Here is a 20,775-nt window from a genome sequence, read left to right on the forward strand (position 1 = left end):
GTACATACCATGGCCTTTGTTAGACCAGTTATAGACCATCCCACTGACAGGATAGTACATACCATGGCCTTTGTTAGACCAGTTATAGACCATCCCACCGACAGGATAGTACATACCATGGCCTTTGTTAGACCAGTTATAGACCATCCCACTGACAGGATAGTACATACCATGGCCTTTGTTAGACCAGTTATAGACCATCCCACTGACAGGATAGTACATACCATGGCCTTTGTTAGACCAGTTATAGACCATCCCACTGACAGGATAGTACATACCATGGCCTTTGTTAGATCAGTTATGGAGCACAAGAAATAGCTCAATATGGGCCCACTTTTAAAAGAACTGAGAAGAAGAAGAAGAAAAGAAAAGAAAAGTGATTTCATTTATTTATGTTTGAAGTTAAGAAAAGCAATATGGGCCCAATGATGGGGATCAATCGTACGTAGCCCAGTGGTAAAACGCTCGCTCGATGTGCAGTCGGTCTGAGATCTATCCCTGTCGGTGGGCCCTGCACCTGTAAGAGATCTTTTAGTTACACTTAACCACATACAAGACAGCACATACCATGGTTGGGACATGAAAAAACTATTTTAGAATGGGTCCACTGAGGGGGTTCGATCCAACGACTCAGGCACCTTAAGCGAGGGCTTTACCTACTTGGCTAAATCCCACTCCTGTCTCGCCAGACAAACTTGAACAAAAGTTAAAACCAGTAACGCTGCCACGCTGAATGTTTACATAACATTCATTTCTAAAGTGTTCAAATACCTTCTCTTTTCTTTCTTCTCTTTTTTTGTTTTTGCATCCTAATTTGCAACCGGCCTCGGTGGCGTCATGGCAGGCCATCGGTCTACAGGCTGGTAGGTACTGGGTTCGGATCCCAGTCGAGGCATGTGATTTTTAATCCAGATACCGACTCCAAACCCTGAGTGAGTACTCCGCAAGGCTCAATGGGTAGGTGTAAACCACTTGCACCGACCAGTGATCCATGACTGGTTCAACAAAGGCCATGGTTTATGCTATCCTGCCCGTGGGAAGCGCAAATAAAAGATCCCTTGCTGCTAATCGGAAGAGTAGCCCATGTAGTGGCGACAGCGGGTTTCCTCTCAAAATCTGTGTGGTCCTTAACCATATGTCTGACGCCATATAACCGTAGATAAAATGTGTTGAGTGCGTCATTAAATAAAACATTTCTTTCTTTCCTAATTTGCAAGGGGGCGGGATGTAGCCCAGTGGTAAAGCGTTCGCTTGATGCGCGGTTGGTCTGGGATCAATCCCCATCGGTGGACCCATTGGGCTATTTCTCGTTCCAGCCAGTGCTTCACAACTGATGTAATAAAGGCCGTGGTATGTACTATCCTGCCTGTGGGATAGTGCATATAAAAGATCCCTTGCTGCTAATCGAAAAGAGTAGCTCATGAAATGGCGACAGTGGGTTTTCTCTCTCTATACTATATCTGTGTGGTCCTTAACCATGTGTCTGACGCCATATAACCTTAATAAAATGTGTGGAGTGTGTCATTAAATAAAACATTTCCTTCCTTCCTTCCTAATTTGCAATTAAATTTCCATTCATTTTTGTTTTTCTCGAAAACAATGGCAAAATAATGAATCCACTTCGAGAATGCCAACTGGTGGCTCATACTGCATCCTTTAAAAAAAAAAAAATGTAAATATTAAAAATTAAAAATCATACTTAGTACTTTTTTCTCTCTTTTTTTTCTTTTCGGTTCCCCCCCTCGTCTTATAATGGCTGAAGTGTAGAGAATAACTCGAAATGCTCCATTAACGCGAGATTGAGGGATTCAACTAAATGAGTCCCATGATCAAAAGAGAAATTTTCACAGCTGTTTAGTAGATATAGCAGAGAAAAAAAAGGAAGCTTCTTTTCCACGTGGCGCTTCGTATCAGCGGAGGAAAGAATCTTACTCTGAACGGAATATTAACCGGCCCTCGGTGTGTTGTTTACATTAAATATTTATATACTGGCTACCACGGTGATCCAGCTTTCTATTCACGCACAGTGATGGGAATATCACGTGTTAAAATTCTGCGGAAATCTAAATGAAAAGGAAATATATTTGCACGATCTGGCAGTGACGAGGTATATCGGAGCCATCAATCAACTCAATGCAGACAGCTGTCCTCGCAAACTATCTTCTAAACAACAAACCTTAAATTTAGGATCTTTTTGGTAGAAAAATATGGGGTTTTTGTTTCTTGTCCTTGTAGCTAGCTTTTAAAGAACAAACATTAAATTTAGGATCTTTTTGGTAGAAAAATATGTGGGTTTTTTTTTTTTTAATTTCCTTGTTCTTCGAAAGAATAAACATTAAATTTTAAGATCTTTCTGGTAAAAAAGTAATACCTCCCCCCCCCCCCCCCCCATTTTCCAAACAACAAAGTTAAAAATTTTAAAGGTACTTTTGCCTTGTTTTGTTGGATTTTTTTTTTTTTTTTTTTTTTTTTTTTTTTTTTAAATAAATGTATGATATTTTTGGTATAACGTACACCCCTACCCCTTCCAGGAAACTTTCTTTCAGACAATAAATTTTAATTTTACAATATTTTTGGTAAAAATTACAGGAAAAAAAACTATCTTCCAAACACCAAACATCATATAGAAGATCTTTTTTCATACAAAAGTAATTTTTCCCCCTGAAAGGTATTTTCCAAACAACCAAGTTTAGGATATTTTTAGTAGGAAATAATATCCCACAAAACTGATTTAATTTAGAAAACAAAACAATGTTTAATTTTTTTGTACAAATTATTTACCAACATGTATAATTTTAATTAATTACTCGTTGGGAGATGGAAACACAATATTGGTGTCCATCCACTTAAGGGAAGTAATCCTGTAACCATCAGGTTTGTTTAACAACACCACTAGAGCACATTGATTTACTAACCATCGGCTATTGGGTGTCATATATTTGGTGATGTGAACATATAGTCTTAGAGAGGAAACCCGCTACATTTTAGATAGGGATCTTTTCTATGCACTTTCCCACAGATATATTTAACCATCAGGTGAACATGTTACCACCAATTAGCTAAGAACCAGAAAAACTCATTGATTAATTAATCATAAGCAATTGTTTGTAAAACATTCAGTCGCGGCTATATTTTTTCATTAGCAGCAAGTGATCTTTTGTATGCACTTTCCCCACACACAATAATCTTTAATATTTTCAAAGTTTGTTTTGTTTAACGACACCACTAGAGCACATTGATTTATTAATCATCAACTATTGGATATCAGATTTTGGTCATTTTGACATATAGTCATAGAAAGGAAGCCCACTACATTTTTCCATTAGTATCAAGGGATCTTTTATATGCACTTTCCCACAGACAGGATAGCACATACGATAATCTTTGATATACCAGTCATGGTGTACTGGCTGGAGCGAGAAATATCCTAATGGGCCCACCAACGGGGGTCGATCCCAAATCGACCGCGCATCAAGCGAGCGCTTTACCACTGGGCTAGTTCTTTAATATACCAGTTGTGGGGCACTGGTTGGGATGGAGAAAACCCAATCGAGAATACATCCACTGAGGGGATTTGATCCTTGAACCCAAGAGTTTTAAGACGGCATACTACCGACTGAGCTACATTTAGATCTCGCCCCCTGATAACATTAAAGCTGGTCTGCAGCAGTAACACACAGACACGTGTGATGGAGGTTTTACGATGGCTTCTCAAAGCAACATGCTTAATTACTTTTGATAAATCACAAGGATGGGAGAAATGTACCTCATTTCAGCATTTCTACATCTGACTTTGCTGCTTCCATCTTCAGTTTCAATGAGAGCGAGGCAAGTATGTCGTGTCGGGCGAAACGGATACCTGCAATAACATATTTCTGTCATTAAAGAATGATTTCTGATCAGCTCTGCCAGGAACCCGGTGGGATTCACATTCCTCAGGGGCAGAACATTAATCTGTCAGCCATGACTGCATGGCTCCGCTAGACTGGTACCTGTCCTGGTTAGTCACTAGACTGGTACCTGTCCTGATTAGACACTAGACTGGTACCTGTCTTAGTTTGTCAACATCTGTACCACTAGACTGGTATCTGTCCTGGTTTGTCTACATGTGTATCACTAGACTGGTACCTGTCCTAGTTTGTCTAGATCTGTATCACTAGACTGGTGCCTGCCCAGCCTGGTTGGTCACTAGACTGGTACATGTCCTAGTTTGTCTACATGTGTACCACTAGACTGGTGCCTGTCCTGTCTACATCTGTACCACTAGACTGGTACCTGTCCTAATTAGTCTACATCTGTACCACTAGACTGGTACCTGTCCTGTCTAAATCTGTACCACTAGACTGGTACCTGTCCCGGTTTGTCTACATGTGTACCACTAGAGTGGTACCTGTCCTGTCTACATCTGTACCACTAGACTGGTACCTGTCCTGGTTTGTCTACATGTGTATCACTAGACTAGTACCTGTCCTAGTTTGTCTAGATCTGTATCACTAGATTGGTGCTTGCACTTGTATAACACTAGACTGGTACTTGCCCTGCATGGTTGGTCACTAGACTGGTACATGTCCTAGTTTGTCTACATGTGTACCACTAGACTGGTACCTGTCCTGTCTACATCTGTACCACTAGACTGGTACCTGTCCTAATTAGTCTACATCTGTACCATAGACTGGTACCTGTCCTGTCTACATCTGTACCACTAGACTGGTACCTGTCCTAATAAGTCTACATCTGTACTACTAGACTGGTACCTGTCCTAATTAGTCTACATCTGTACCACTAGACTGGTACCTGTCCTGTCTACATAAGATCCCTTGCTATTAATGGAAAAATGTAGTGGGTTTTCTCTCTAAGATTATATGTTAAAATTAGCAAATGTTGGACCTCCAATAACCAATGATGAATAAAAATCAATGTTTAGTGGTGTCGTTAAACAAAACAAACTTTTAACTTGTATGTCTTCGAAATGGTTTTGGTAGCTCAAACTGAATTGTATTCCTTAATAATTGTTTTTAAGTGTATACAAAAATTATTGAGGTGACGGGTTGGGTAAAATCTAGTCGGGAGTTACTTCAATCATGACCAACTATGTTAGACATTGATATTGTAAACAAAGTTAAACATTTGTTTTCTGTGTCTTGAAACAAATAGAAGACATTGAGGACATGGGGGGTTTGAAAGGTTCGACCGAACCCCCCCCCCCCCCCCCCCAAATCACTTTTTTTATAATTTAATATATCTGACATTGATATCTGACATCATTATATTTACTCAACATAGAAATATATCCCAATATCTCTGCAATCTATTTTGGAACCCCCCCCCCCCTTTTCAAAATCCTATGTACGCCCATGGAGGAGGAAACCTGCTACGTTTTTCCATTAGCAGCAAGGGATCTTTTATATATACTTCTACAGACATGATACTTTGATAAGCTATTTGTGGGGCACTGATGGAACAAAATGTTTGTTAAAGTTTGTTTTGCTTTACAACACCACTAGAGCACATTGATTTATTAATCATCAGCTGTTGGATGTGAAACATTTAGTAATTCTGACATACAGTCTTAAAGAGGAAACCCAGTATATTTTTCCATTAGTAACAAAGGATCTTTTATATGCACCATCCCACAGACAGGACAGCACATATCATGGCCTTTGATATACCAGTCGTGGTGCACTGGCTGGAATGAGCAATAGCCCAATGGGCCCACCAACGGGGATCGATCCCAGACCCACCGTAAAGTGAATACTTTACCACTGGGCTATGTCCCGCCTCCTTGATGGAACACACCGACCTCGGTGGCGTCGTGGTTAGGCCATCGGTCTACAGGCTGGTAGGTACTGGGTTCGGATCCCAGTCGAGGCATGGGATTTTTAATCCAGATACCGACTCCAAACCCTTAGTGAGTGTTCCGCAAGGCTCAATGGGTAGGTGTAAACCACTTGCACCGACCAGTGATCCATAACTGGTTCAACAAAGGCCATGGTTTGTGCTATCCTGCCTGTGGGAAACGCAAATAAAAGATCCCTTGCTGCTAATCAGAAAGAGTAGCCCATGTAGTGTCGACAGCGGGTTTCATCTCAATATCTGTGTGGTCCTTAACCATATGTCTGATGCCAAATAACCGTAAATAAAAAATGTGTTGAGTGCGTCGTTAAATAAAATATTTCTTTCTTTTTTTCCTTGATGGAACAAGAAAATATGATTAATGTGTAAACTGAATCATTAAAAAGATTATCAACTTAAAATATGTGATAACGGATGCGAAGTCAGGAACGTCTTATTAAAGTATGTGAAAATGTATTTATGTTTGAAAATCATCTTTTTGGGTTTTCTTTAATAATGATAAATAGCATTGCTAACAGCTAAAACACTGTGTCAATATGGCACATTTTTTTAAATGTGTAAACAAAATAACAGATTTATTCATCAAGTTTCTTAATAATAGAAAACATGTTCACAAAGTCTTAAAAATAAGATAAAAAAGTAAAATTCTTTAGATCATGGAAAAAAGATCAAAATTATTGCACAATTAAATTATTTTTTAACAACACCCCTTCCCCCCCCCCCCAAAAAAAAACAACAACCCACAAACAAACACAAAATCAAAAAAAACCCAACACAACCCCAAACAAACAACCAACCGAAACTACAGAAACAAACAAATATATAATGACTTCTCCTGAATATAATATTTTCCAAACATTACTCTAAATTATCAATCCCGACTTGTCAGCTGTTTAATACTGACAAAAACCTCCCGTCAGGTGTGGGTATGTTGGTAGTCATTAGCAACGTGTGGAAATATTTGCGACTGTAACAGTCTGGCAGATATTGTAATGTTAACTGTCATCATTAAAGCTCTGTAGCCGTGTACAAAATTATTATCCCTCTCTGAAAGGAACATGATCTACTTCATACTTGTTTTGTAATTTTTGTTTGAAAGTTAAGATTTTGTTTTGGTTAACATCATGGCTAGAGCACATTAATCACCTTTTGAATGTGGGGGCGGGTCGTAGCCAAGTGGTAAAGAAAGCATTTTGCTTGATGCGTGGTCGGTTTAGGATCGATCCCCGTCGGTATCCCCATTGGGCTATTTCTTGTTCCAGCCAGTGCTCCACAACTGGTGTAACAAAGGCTGTGGTGTGTGGGGCAGGACGTAGCCAAGTGGTAAAGTGCTCGCTTGATGCATGGTTGGTTTGGGATCGATCCCCGTCAGTGGGCCCATTAGGCTATTTCTCGCTCCAGCCAGTGCACCATGACTGGTGTAACAAAGGCCGTGGTATATACTGTCCTGTCTGTGGGACAGTGCATATAAAAGATCCCTTGCTGCTAATTGAAAAGAGTAGCCCATGAAGTGGCGACAATGGGTTTCCTTGCTCAATATCTGTGTGGTCCTTAACCATATGTCCGATGCCATATAACCGTAAATAAAATGTGTTGAGTGCATCCTTAAATTAAACACTTCCTTCCTTCTTCTTTTTGAATGTGAAATGATCGTTCTGTATATAGCCTTAGTGGAAACACGTTGTAGTTTTTCATCAGCAGCATGGGATCTTTTATATGCACTTCCTCACAGACTGAACAGCACATACCACAGCCTTTGATATGCCAGTCATGGGGTAGGGACGGGTAGTCCTTAATCAGTTCCCATTTTCAGGTTGGTCTAGGATCGATCCCCATCAATGGGCCCATTGGCTATTTCTCGTTCTAGCCAGTGCACCTCGACTGGTATATCAATTAAAGGTTGTGGTATTTGCTATCCTGTCTGTGGGATAGTGCATATAAAGATTTCCTTACTACTAATGGAAAAATGTTGCAGGTTTCCTCTTTAAGACTACATATGTTAAATTTTCCAAATGTTTACAATCCAATGATTAATAACTCAATGTGCTCTAGTCATGTCATTAAACAAGACAGACTATTAACTTTCTCATTTTCATGAGCAGGCCTTGACCTTAGGTTTTTTCAGCAACTCCTGGTAGCAGAGAGCACACACAGGGTGGAATTTCAGACACTGATGACTGGACATGCCAAAACATTTGGTAGCCCAGCAGACTACTGGGGTTAGACAACTGGTAGTCCGAGTGAGAAAACGGTAACCCAAATACCCCGGGCTACTGTTAAGGTCGAGCCGTGAACTGTAACATGTCAAATGTTTAAAAACAATTTTATACATTAAACAAGTGAATATCAGCTGACGTTTTAAATTTCTCGATTTATAAACGACCATGTGGAATTATTATATAAAAAAACAAATATCACACATAAGATGTATGTCTGTGTAAACTGTTGTCATGGCGACACGTTTGTATTTTGCAGGAGGCAATGTCGTAAAGGTGTGGGACGTGCTGTCTGGCGGGAGACTGCTGACCACGCTGTGTCATCATCACAAGAACGTCACTGCACTCACCTTCTGCAGCAACTACCAGCGATTCATGTCCGCTTCACTTGACAGGTGTGTGGTGACGAGCTGATGGTCACTGTTAACATCGATTGAACTTGTGTTGAGAGAGAGAAAGGGAGGGAGGGGGAGAGAGAGAGAGAGAGAGAGAGAGAGATCAGAGAGAGAGATATCAGAGAGAGAGAGAAAGATAGCAGAGAAAGAGAGCAAAAAAAGAGAGAGAGAAAGGAAGGAGAGAAAGAGAAGAGCAAAGAGGGAGAGCGAAAGATAGAGGAGGGAGAGACACAGAGAGAGAATGGGGTGGAAGAAAAAGGAGAGAGAGAGAAAGAGGGAGAGTGCTGTCGGTCGCATTTCACATGGATATAATTTGTGTTACTATATATAGTACTGGTTAAATGATGAACAAATTACATAATTTTTGTAGACTAACCTTACTTTAGCTTATATTAGTGGTTAACAATGGACAAGAACGTCACCACGCTCACCTTCTGCAGCAACTACCAGCGCTTCATGTCCGCTTCACTTGACAGGTGCATGGTGATGAGCTGGTGGTCACTGTTAACATGGATTGAACTTGTGTTGAGAGAGAGAGAGGGAGGGAGGGAGGGAGGGAGGGAGGGAGGGGGAGAGAGAGAGAGAGAGAGAGCGAGAGAGAGAGAGAGAGAGAGAGAGAGAGAGAGAGAGAGAGAGAGAGAGTAAATAAAACGGGTGTGTGGGGTAGTATATTATCACATTCAAAACCCTATCTATGTAACACAGATTTCATTAGGTGTTTAACATGATGATATAACTGTACTGATGGTTAATACTTGTTGTTACTGAGTGGTGTTACACCAGGCTGTGTGATATGCTTTTATGTTTGTTTGCTTTTTCTTTACAGACATGTAAAGATCTATGATGTGACATCGTACCAAGTTGTACACACGTTAGACTACCCCGGTGCAATTCTCAGTTTGGGGGTTTCTGTGAGTATCTATTGTTAATCTTGTGATGAAAGCAGCCTGTGTCGCTTAGCTGTTAAATCCTCAGCCTTAAACCCTAGTTTTTAAACACTACAGCATATTTTTCACTATTTAGAGCCATTTATGATCATTGAAGTCAAACATTACTTATATTTTATTCTTTAGGTTATCCATTTCCTTACAACAGAAGTGTTTCTGGTCATCTTGGTGTTTGTATCACCCAAAATTGCATTTTTCATATTTTTAAAAATGCATGTGCATCTGAGAAGTAGCGGTTTATTGATTTGAGTTGTAATCTATTTTTAAGGATATCTCCTGTTTTAATGTCACAGACTCTTCTTTCACTCTATTGTAACTTTATCCAATTAAGTTACAGGTTTGTAAATTAACTAAACTTAGTTTCCATTTTTTTATGGGTTAAAACTAGGGTAGACCTGCACCTTAAGTCAGTCGGTTATACTATGAATCAGTATAGTCTACATTTAAAAATTGTGGTGACAGTGACGGCATCAACTTTTTGTGTCACAGTTTAACATATAAGTTTCACATTTACATGTAGATCAGTTTTTCACAAACTAAAAGTCAATAAAACTTGGTTTATAGTTGCACTTATGAATGTTCATCATAGTGCACCGGAACATTTTATGATAAGCGAGACACTTAGTTCTGTGTAATTATTTTTTTTCCTTTCTTTTTTCTTTTCGTTTTTTCGCATAACACCTTTTCAGGTTATACATTATACACATTTTGAATTTGTGGGGGCTTAAAAAGTTGAGTCTGTAGTGTAGGTAGTGGTCTTAACATAAAGGTCAGTCTGTAATGTTTGTTTTATTCCCGAAGACAAAGAAAAGTAATGGCTTTTGATGGTGCAAGCTGACGTTATAAAAAGCCCATTTTTGTGTGTTAAATTACTTTTTCCTGTTTCAAAGAGAAAAAAAAGCACCCAACTTTTCACCAAATAGCAGATTCATTCATTAATCATTTTTGTTAATTTGTGTTCCTGGAAGTTGAATGTTTTTTAAATGATCATCATGTTTCCAACATTTTCTTATAAGAAAAAAAAACGTCTTTAATGGGATGAGAGGGAGCCGGTCTCGCTTGATCGAATCTTTATGGATATGTAGATGGATCCATGACAATTTGCAGACGTTAATTGCACATAAGTTGATAGTTTCGGCATCATATATCATTCTAAGCATCTGATTCCAGTGGTAAAATCATCAGGGGAAGAAAAGTGCAGCCGATTCCTTGTAGTTGATAATGATGGCGGTGTTTGATTGGTATAAGTCATGGATAAAGGCTTTCACAGCTTGAAGTGTTTGTAGCGGCATAAATAGGGAAAATACGCTCCGTAACGCCATCTTATTCTGTACAAAAGAATAAACTTGGGGTGACCAAGAACACACAACTGGAAAAAAAAAAAAAAAAAAAAAAAAAATATTGTGGAAGTTTTGAAATAAAAGAATTAAAATGGTAAAACAATCATGTTTTGTTTTTGTTGGAATGTTTGTTTTTTTTAATGTTTTTTTTAATGTTTTTTTATTATTCTTTATTTTGGCAGGGTTTGTTTTTTCCTTCCTTCCCCCCCCCCCCCCCTTTTTTTTCTTTTTTCCTTTCGTTTTTTTTTCTCTGTTGTGTTTTCTGTGAAATATTTTTTGTTGATAAATATGGTTGTTGCTTAGTGGACAAAAACCACATAAGGTGCCAGGCTGTTTTGTTTTTTTCATTTATCTGCAGTGAATAAACTGTAAAAATGTGTTTTAATTATTTTTTTAAAACACTTTCAAAGAGTGGGGGGAAAAAAATAAATAATAATATTTGATTTAATGACTGATTTTTATTTATTTATTTTCTCTAGTTTGTTTACAATACAATAATCATTGAAAAACAAATCCTTCTCTCTTTACAAAAGAATATTTTAAAGTTCAGGGGACAATATTTCAAAATCTTAGGTAACCGGAAGTCAGTTCAGGTGAGTTTCACTTAGGTAACCAATTGTTCAGGTACGTGAATATAGTTCTCATAACCGACAAGTTAAGCCTACCTACATGTAATCCTAAAACACTTGAACTACGGTTCTGTGCTATATATTGGTGGTTCAAATACATTTAAAAACATAAACTGATTTTCTCTTTCATTACTCATATATGGTACTTTTAATTTTAGAATGTAATTGTTTACCACTTAACCGATTGGTGGTTTTTGTGATTTTAAAGTTGTGTAACTGACACACGAACAGAACAACGGTTCTCATGATTTTAAAGTTGCGTAACCGACACACGAACAGAACAGCGGTTCTCATGAAATACTGTGCCCTGAAGGTTAACTCTGTAATAAATTAAAATTTAAAAACCAGACCAAAAATGTTTTTTCCAAGTTATAGTTAAATATCAGGAGATGATGTTACATATGTTGTCATTTCTAATAAAGATTACCAGTATTTCAATTTTATGAAAAGTATTGAAAATCCTGATTTAAAATTGCTGTTTGGCTAAAAGGAAAAAAGACCAAGAGTTAACTCTCTTGAATAGTGACATAATTTGTATTATTTATGAATAGTGTATGTACAGAAAATATTAAAATGACATCAAAAACAGAAAGAAAGAAATATTTTATTTAACGACGCACTCAACACATTTTATTTATGGTTATATGGTGTTGGACATGTGGTTAAAGACCATACAGGTATTGAGAGAGGAAACACGCTGTTGCAACTTCATGGGCTACTCTTTTCGATTAGCAGCAAGGGATCTTTTATATGCACCATCCACAGACAGGGTAGTACATGCCACAGCCTTTGATATACCAGTTGTGGTGCACTGGCTGGAACGAGAAATAGCCCAATGGGCCCACCAACGGGGATCGATCCCAGACTGACTGCGCATCGAGCGAGTGCCTTACCACTGGGCTACGTCCCGCCCCCTCTTGAATAGTGATTTAGTTTATAATGATTTTCTTTTTTCTTTCTTTTTTTTTTTTTTTTTTAACTATATGATTTTCTCTTGAAAAAAAAACATAATTTGTTTTATTTGTAAATAGTGTATGTACAGAAAACATTAAAATGACGTTGAGTTAAAATCGTCTTTGTTTTCAGATGATGTTTGGAATGTTTTGTTGTATATGTATGTAGGTATTTTATAAGAAAGCTTTGCAGTACTTACATGAAATCAAAAGTAGAGAATTTATAGCATACAGTGAAATATTTTTAAACAAAACGTCTGATAGTTTCTGATTATATTATAACGTTAACCTTTATCAGTGTTAGTATCTACAGGTGCAGTATATAAGTATATAGAAATATACTGAGTTGATTTTAATGCTACAAAATAAAATAAAATCTGTCTTTTTTTTTCTTTTTCTTTTTTTCTTTTTTTTTTTCCTTCTTTTTTTTTTTTTTTTTTCTTTTTTTTTTTTCTTTTTTTTTTCATGATTATGATAGACTTTTGTGTATTGTTGAATTTTGTTTAATTAAAGTTTGTTTTGTTTAACAATACCACTGGAGCACATCGATTAACTAATCATTGGCTATCAGATTTCAAACATTCTGTAATTCCGACTCGCAGACTTAAGAAGAAATTCACTACATTTTCCCATTAGCAGTGAGGAATCTTTTATATGCACTTTCCCATAGACAGGACAGTACATACCACAGCCTTTGATATACCAGTCAGGATTGAGATGCAAAAAAAAAATAATCCAGTGGGTCCGCTAGAGTGGTTCGATCCTATGACCAATTCACCTCAGATGTACACTCTACTGAACAATGCACTCAACACATTTTACTTAAGGTTATATGGCGTAGGACATATGGTTAAGGATCACACATATATTGAGAGAGGAAACCCGCTGTCGCCACTTCATGGGCTACTCTTTTTTGATTAGCAGCAAGGGGTCTTTTATATGCACCATCCCATAGACAGGATAGTACATACCATGGCCTTTGATGTACCAGTCGTGGTGCACTGGCTGGAACGAGTCTACTGACTGAAATAAATGTATGTCACACCCACTCCTTCACTTTCTTTATATCATTTCAGATCATATCTAGCTCTCCCATCCCAACCAGTGCCCCACAATTGGTATTTAAAAGGCTGTGGTATGTGCTGTCTTGTCTGTGGGATGGTGCATATATATAAAAGGTCCATTGCTGCTAGTGGCATAATGTAGAGGGTTACCTCTGAGACAAAAGAACTGTCAGAATTTCCAAATGTCTGACATCCCATGGGCGATGATGAATAAATCAATGTAATCTAGTGGTGTCGTTAAACAAAACAAACTTTGTATGTAGGTGGGTGGTAGAACACTCGCCTGATCTCTCTTATCCACCCTGTGGTTTTCTTCTTCAGTCCGACAAGTCTTGTGGTTAGAATGAGGAAAACATTCTTCTTCCTCACCTGATAGAGGTCTTCTGTTTAGAATGGGAAAACCATTTAACTTATCTGTGGGGTTTTCCTATCTTCACCTGACACAGGTCTTGTGGTTAGAATGAGAAAAAACACAATTTTTTGCTTATCATTTGTCTGCTGTTACATTGTAGTTAAAATGGGTAAAGTTGAAGTTTGTTTTGTTTAATGACACCACTAGAGCACACTGATTTATTAATCATCAGCTATTGGATGTCAAACATTGGGTAATTTTGACATATAGTCTTAAGAGAGGAAACCCGCACTGGCTGAAACGAAAAATAACCCAATGGGCCTACCGACTGGGTTCAATCCCAAACCAACCACACATCAAGTAAGCACTTTACCACTGGACTACGTCCCGCCCCTTAAAATGGGTGAAATAACGTGTGTTTGACTGATTTGTGCCTGACAGTATTCTGTTGGTTGGAATGGGGAAAACATGCATCACTTATTTATTTTTTTCTTCTAGTGGTTGAAATGGGTAAAACATGCATCACTTATAAACAAATTTTCCATCTTTCTCAGCCTGATAACAAATTTCTGGTGGTTAGAATGGGATAAACATAACTCATTAAAAAAATTATTATATAGTTTTTCTCTCCCGACGACAGTCTTCTGGTAGTTGGAATGGGATAAACATGCCTCACTATTTTTTTTCTCTCAGCCCAACGACAGTCTTCTGGTAGTTGGAATGGGATAAACATGCCTCACTAATTATATTTTCTTTCTCTCAGCCTGATGATGGTCTGCTGGTGGTTGGAATGGGATAAACATGCCTCACTAATTATATTTTCTTTCTCTCAGCCCAATGACGGTCTGCTGGTGGTTGGAATGGGATAAACATGCCTCACTAATTATATTTTCTTTCTCTCAGCCTGATGATGGTCTGCTGGTGGTTGGAATGGGATAAACATGCCTCACTATTTTTTTATCTCTCAGCCCGACGACGGTCTGCTGGTGGTTGGAATGGGATAAACATGCCTCACTATTTTTTTTATCTCTCAGCCCGACGACGGTCTGCTGGTGGTTGGAATGGGATAAACATGCCTCACTAATTATATTTTCTTTCTCTCAGCCTGATGATGGTCTGCTGGTGGTTGGAATGGGATAAACATAACTCATTAAAAAAATTATTATATAGTTTTTCTCTCCCGACGACAGTCTTCTGGTAGTTGGAATGGGATAAACATGCCTCACTATTTTTTTTCTCTCAGCCCAACGACAGTCTTCTGGTAGTTGGAATGGGATAAACATGCCTCACTAATTATATTTTCTTTCTCTCAGCCTGATGATGGTCTGCTGGTGGTTGGAATGGGATAAACATGCCTCACTAATTATATTTTCTTTCTCTCAGCCCAATGACGGTCTGCTGGTGGTTGGAATGGGATAAACATGCCTCACTAATTATATTTTCTTTCTCTCAGCCTGATGATGGTCTGCTGGTGGTTGGAATGGGATAAACATGCCTCACTATTTTTTTATCTCTCAGCCCGACGACGGTCTGCTGGTGGTTGGAATGGGATAAACATGCCTCACTATTTTTTTATCTCTCAGCCCGACGACGGTCTGCTGGTGGTTGGAATGGGATAAACATGCCTCACTAATTATATTTTCTTTCTCTCAGCCTGATGATGGTCTGCTGGTGGTTGGAATGGGATAAACATGCCTCACTAAAAAAAATTCTCTCAGCCCGACGACGGTCTGCTGGTGGTTGGAATGGGATAAACATGCCTCACTAATTTTTTTCTTTTCTCTCAGCCCGACGACAGTCTGCTGGTGGTTGGAATGGCAGATGGGCTGCTATCGATTCAGAGGAGAAAAACAGACGATACTAAACCAAAGATTAAACCGAAGAAGAAACCTTCGTTCAGATACGTAACCACAGGAAAAACCTACACACCTCACTCAGTATGTGATTTTAAGTCAGCTTTGTCAGGTTTTTTGTTATTGGGTTTGTTTTTTGTTTGTTTATTGTTGCTTTTTTAGGGGGGTGGGAGGTTGGTTGTTTTTGTTGTGTGTGTGGTTTTTTGTTTGTTATTTGTTTGGATGTTTTTTAGTAGATTTTTTCATTCTCTCACATTTTCGACACATTCATTCATTCATTCTCGATGGAGGGTTTGCATTGGAATAATGACACTAACTGAATCTGAACTAGCAATGCCATGGACATTGCTTGCAGAGTACAATTCATAGTCAAAGAGGGCCAGTGCCAGACTCACCTCCCACCTCTATATCTTTCCTGCATATAGAAAAGGTTTGTTTTATTTAATGAAATCACTAGAGCACATTGGTTATTAATCATCGGCTATTGGATGTCAAACATTTGGTAATTTTGACATATAGGCTTAGTGAGGAAACCCACTACATTTTTCCATTAGCCGCAAGGGATCTTTTATATACATCATCCCACAGACAGGATAATACATACCATGGCCTTTGATATACCAGTTGTAGTGCACTGGCTTTTGCGTGTAGAGACATATATGTTGATTTATCAGGGTCTTTACACGTTTTACACAGACTGGGCTGGCTACATGTATGCGAGATGGCATGCAGGGGAGGCAACTCTTGTAATCTGTCCACAGTAGTAAATATTTTTGGGTTTAGTGAACGTGTTTCTTTTCCTCTTCATTTGCATACCTGTACACATGTATAGGTATTATTTTACAGTTAATTTAACATTATAAATGGGTTACTGCTAATTAATGTTTTGAAATTGAACTACAGCCATGCACATTATGAATGTGTTAGGTTATTTGGTTATTAGTAAAAATGTTTTGCATATCTCACAGTATTCGATGTATGTGGTTTTAAGTGTTAGATTTGTTTTGGAAGACCGTTTTACCTGTGTTGTTTATTTCTGGGGACACAATGCTGTTATTATTGTTGGACTGTTTACTTTTTTTAAAAACTTGATATGTTATTAGTATTAAAAAAAAAAATTCAGGGAGACCATATTATAAGCAATGTTTATTTCAGGGAGATGATATTTTAAGTGATGTGGTTTACTTCAGGGAGACCATATTATAAGTGATGTTGTATCTTTCAGGGAGATCATGTGATTGGCCACCGACGGAAAGAGCAGCTCGCCAAGTATGACAAATATTTCAAGTCGTTTCAACACAGCAAGGCTCTGGATGCAGCACTCGAAGTAAGACACAGTTTGAAAACTTTAAAGTTGCGATCTCGCCTCACCTTATTAGCACAGTGTTTACTAGTTTACTAATGCAAAATACAAACACAACTACAGTTTTAATAAACTCACAATCTCACCTCACCTTATCAGAACAGCGTTTACTAGTTTACTAATGCAAAATACAAACACAACTACAGTTTTAATAAACTCACAATCTCGCCTCACCTTATCAGAACAGCGTTTACTAATGCAAAATACAAACAAAACTACAGTTTTAATAAACACACAATCTCATCTCACCATATTATAACATCATTTACTAATACAAAATACAAACACAACTACAGTTTTAATAAACTCACAATCTCAACTCACCTTATCAGAACAGTGTTTACTAATGCAAAATACAAACACAACTACAGTTTTATATACTACCACTATTCACCACTAGCAACAGTTATTGTCATTTGCCTTCATGCAACATACCATACATGTCAAGCCATAAGTTTACAATACTGTAGATCCTGAAATTAATGCGATCATAATATTAATGCGAGTCTGTTATTCGCATTAATAATATGACACATTTATTTCTATGTTTTGTCCAGCAAGCTATGTGTCACACACTATTAAAATAAACAAAGATTAATATTCTAATACATTTATGAAACAACTGGAGCATAATTCATCGTAGGCAAGACAGACTAATTGTCCAGTAGTCCAGCAAATGCCAACACATTCATTGCAAGTGAATATGTTTTAGCATGCTAATCCTGAGGTCGACCATTTCTTTGTTTTTACTGTTCAAGTTTGCTGCAACTTTCTTAGCATATCTTAGGAAGATACAGTTGTAATGGTACATGTATGCTAATATTTAGCCAGATTTAGGTAACTATACATGTTAGGTAAATGATTGCTATAAAAATATGTTTTGAGTTGATCTCATGAAAAACATTAGGGTCTAAACAGCTTAACTGATGTGTACACAGACATGTTTGTGAGTTGATCTCATTGAAGATGCTTGTAACTCGGATTTATCCAAAAAGTACACAGATGTGTGTTATAACGAAAGTAATATTGCATATGGAGGCCACTCACATTAATTTCATGTCGCATTTTAGTCTGCACACCATCACTCACATTAAATTTAGGGACATGTTAATTTTAGGATCTACAGTAATTAAATTAAGGATTGTCTCGGGCTTTTTTTTTTACATTCATCGGGGTATGAAAAAATCAAAATCATCTGCAAACTGAATTGATGAAGCTTGTGTATGATTTCTTTTCATTTATACCCACATGAACGTAATAGACAATACTTATACTTAAATTTAAATCATACTAAGTAATGTTAAAAGTCCATATTTTATTTTGAATTATTTTTTTGTCCATAAACAATAATGCTTAGTAAGACAAAGTACCACTGCAAAGTGACTTCATTAGATATGACATTCCCTGACTATTTTTTACGTTCATCAGGTAATGAACAAACTCCTGTTGCTACAGCTCGACAAATGGGATTACGTTATATTGTAATGAATATAACAATATTTTAAAATATTTTCTATTGTATTCATTTCAATTTAAAGACATCCCATTGGTCCAGCCGTAGCAACAGGAGTTTGTTCATTTCTCAGTGAATGTAATAAAAAAGTCACGGAATGTCAGATTTGACGTCATTTTGTATTGGTACTTTGTCTTACTGAGCATTATTGTTTGAAAAACAAAAAATAATTCAAAATAAAATATGGACTTTTAACATTACTTAGTATGATTTAAATTTAAGTATAAGTATACTTTTACTGTTGTTATTAATAGAATGTTTAAAATTTAATTATTATAAGGATTGTCTGTCATTTTTTTTTATGTTCATCTGGATATATATATATATATATATATACTCTTCAAAAAAAGAAACGCAAAAGGGTACAAATGGGTTATAACTCCGATTTTATGTTTCCTACCGGTTCATGCTTTGTGAATATAAGGTCATTGCATGTCCCAAACACATTCCCACGGTTACATTCGATAAAACGCAGCTACTGTACAATAAAGTTCCAAAATGTGAATATTCGCAAAAACGCAGCCACGTGCAAACCATGTCACCACTGCACGTGCGTTGTCTGCACGTGCAACATGAACACCGACAGTATAAAAGAGCAGGGTGTTCGCTTGCCTGGCCTCTGTATCTGGCCGACAGTTGACAATCCAGGACATGCCACGTCTCAGTGAACCGCAGAGAAACAATGCCATCGGCCGACTAGACGCAGGCGAATCCAGAACGGCCGTTGCAAGGGCATTCCATGTGTCCCCAAGCACCATCTCCAGACTGTGGGACCGTTACCAGCAACATGGATCAACACGTGACCTCCCTAGATCCGGTCGACCACGGGTCACTACCCCCGGGCAGGACCGCTACATCCGGGTACGCCACCTTCGGGAACGATTGACTACTGCCACCTACACAGCCGCAGCAATACCAGGTTTGCGCAGGATATCCGACCAGACCGTACGGAACCGCCTACGTGAGGTAGGAATTCGTGCCAGACGTCCAGTTCGAGGTGTCATCTTAACACCACAACACCGTCGACTCCGACTGCAGTGGTGCCAGATTCATCGACAATGGCCTCAACTGCGATGGAGACAGGAGTGGTTCAGTGACGAGTCCCGATTTCTGCTCCGACGTCATGATGGAAGATGTCGCGTGTATAGGCGTCGTGGTGAACGTTATGCGGCAAACTGCGTGCAGGAAGTGGACAGATTCGGCGGGGGTAGTGTCATGGTGTGGGCAGCCATCTCACACACTGGCAGAACTGACCTGGTCCACGTGCAGGGCAACCTGAATGCACAGGGCTACATTGACCAGATCCTCCGGCCACACATCGTTCCAGTTATGGCCAACGCCAACGCAGTGTTCCAACATGACAACGCCAGGCCTCACACAGCACTTCTCACTACGGCTTTCCTACAGAACAACAACATTAATGTCCTTCCTTGGCCATCGATATCACCGGATTTGAACCCAATTGAGCATCTATAGGACGAGTTGGACCGACGCCTCCGACAGCGACAACCACAGCCCCAGACCCTGCCCGAGCTGGCAGCAGCCTTGCAGGCCGAGTGGGCCACCATCCCCCGGGACGTCATCCGTACTCTAGTTGCTTCAATGGGCAGGCGGTGCCAGGCAGTTGTCAACACACGCGGAGGCCACACCCGGTATTGACTCCAGATGACCTTGACCTTGGTGGTGTGTCCTATCACTTACTCACAATGGACTAGAGTGAATTGTGAACAATCCTGCAACATTTGGTAATTATCGGACTCACCATTCAATAATTAATTCAATTCTCCAAATGTTACGACAATGTGGTTTTGCGTTTCTTCTTTTGAAGAGTATATATATATATATATAAAAATCCACAAATGTCTGTGTCTTAGATTTGAAAATCTGCGTGACCCATTTATTGATTACGCATAAATAAATCCAGGTAACTCATCTTCTTTTTGCGTAAGCCGTTATATCCAAGTAAAAGGTGTTCCAAATTTCGCATGCATAAAAAATAGGTTATGCAAAATTAGATTCGCATGAGCAATGCGTGAACAAAATGATCATTCTCGAAATGTTTAGATACCTGTAACATTAATTTTGAACACTCGTTTCCCCCGAGTTCAGCAACCATTAAGCATGTTGTGTGTATTTCCAGATGAAGGTTCAGCTCACCCATCCCGAGGTGACGGTCAGTGTCATACAGGAACTCATCCGGAGAGGAAGTATCAAAAATGCGCTGGCCGGGCGCACCGACAAGTCGCTCCGACTCATCATTAAATTCATTCACAGGTGGGTTTACATGATTTGTGTGT

General features: G+C 38.5%; 1 protein-coding gene across 1 annotated transcript in view; it reads left to right on the top strand.

Moving 5' to 3' along the window:
- The window catches only part of LOC121376769 (U3 small nucleolar RNA-associated protein 15 homolog), a 110,518-nt gene that overhangs the window by 84,587 nt on the left and 5,156 nt on the right, over nucleotides 1–20,775 (top strand). The window contains exons 7-11 of the mRNA XM_041504545.1: nucleotides 8,329–8,464; nucleotides 9,291–9,375; nucleotides 15,537–15,686; nucleotides 16,828–16,929; nucleotides 20,619–20,752. Coding sequence (XP_041360479.1) covers nucleotides 8,329–8,464; nucleotides 9,291–9,375; nucleotides 15,537–15,686; nucleotides 16,828–16,929; nucleotides 20,619–20,752 — 607 coding nt within the window. The remainder of the gene's footprint in view (nucleotides 1–8,328; nucleotides 8,465–9,290; nucleotides 9,376–15,536; nucleotides 15,687–16,827; nucleotides 16,930–20,618; nucleotides 20,753–20,775) is intronic.

Source organism: Gigantopelta aegis, chromosome 2, assembly GCF_016097555.1.
Source record: "Gigantopelta aegis isolate Gae_Host chromosome 2, Gae_host_genome, whole genome shotgun sequence".
Taxonomy (NCBI): Eukaryota; Metazoa; Mollusca; class Gastropoda; order Neomphalida; family Peltospiridae; genus Gigantopelta; species Gigantopelta aegis.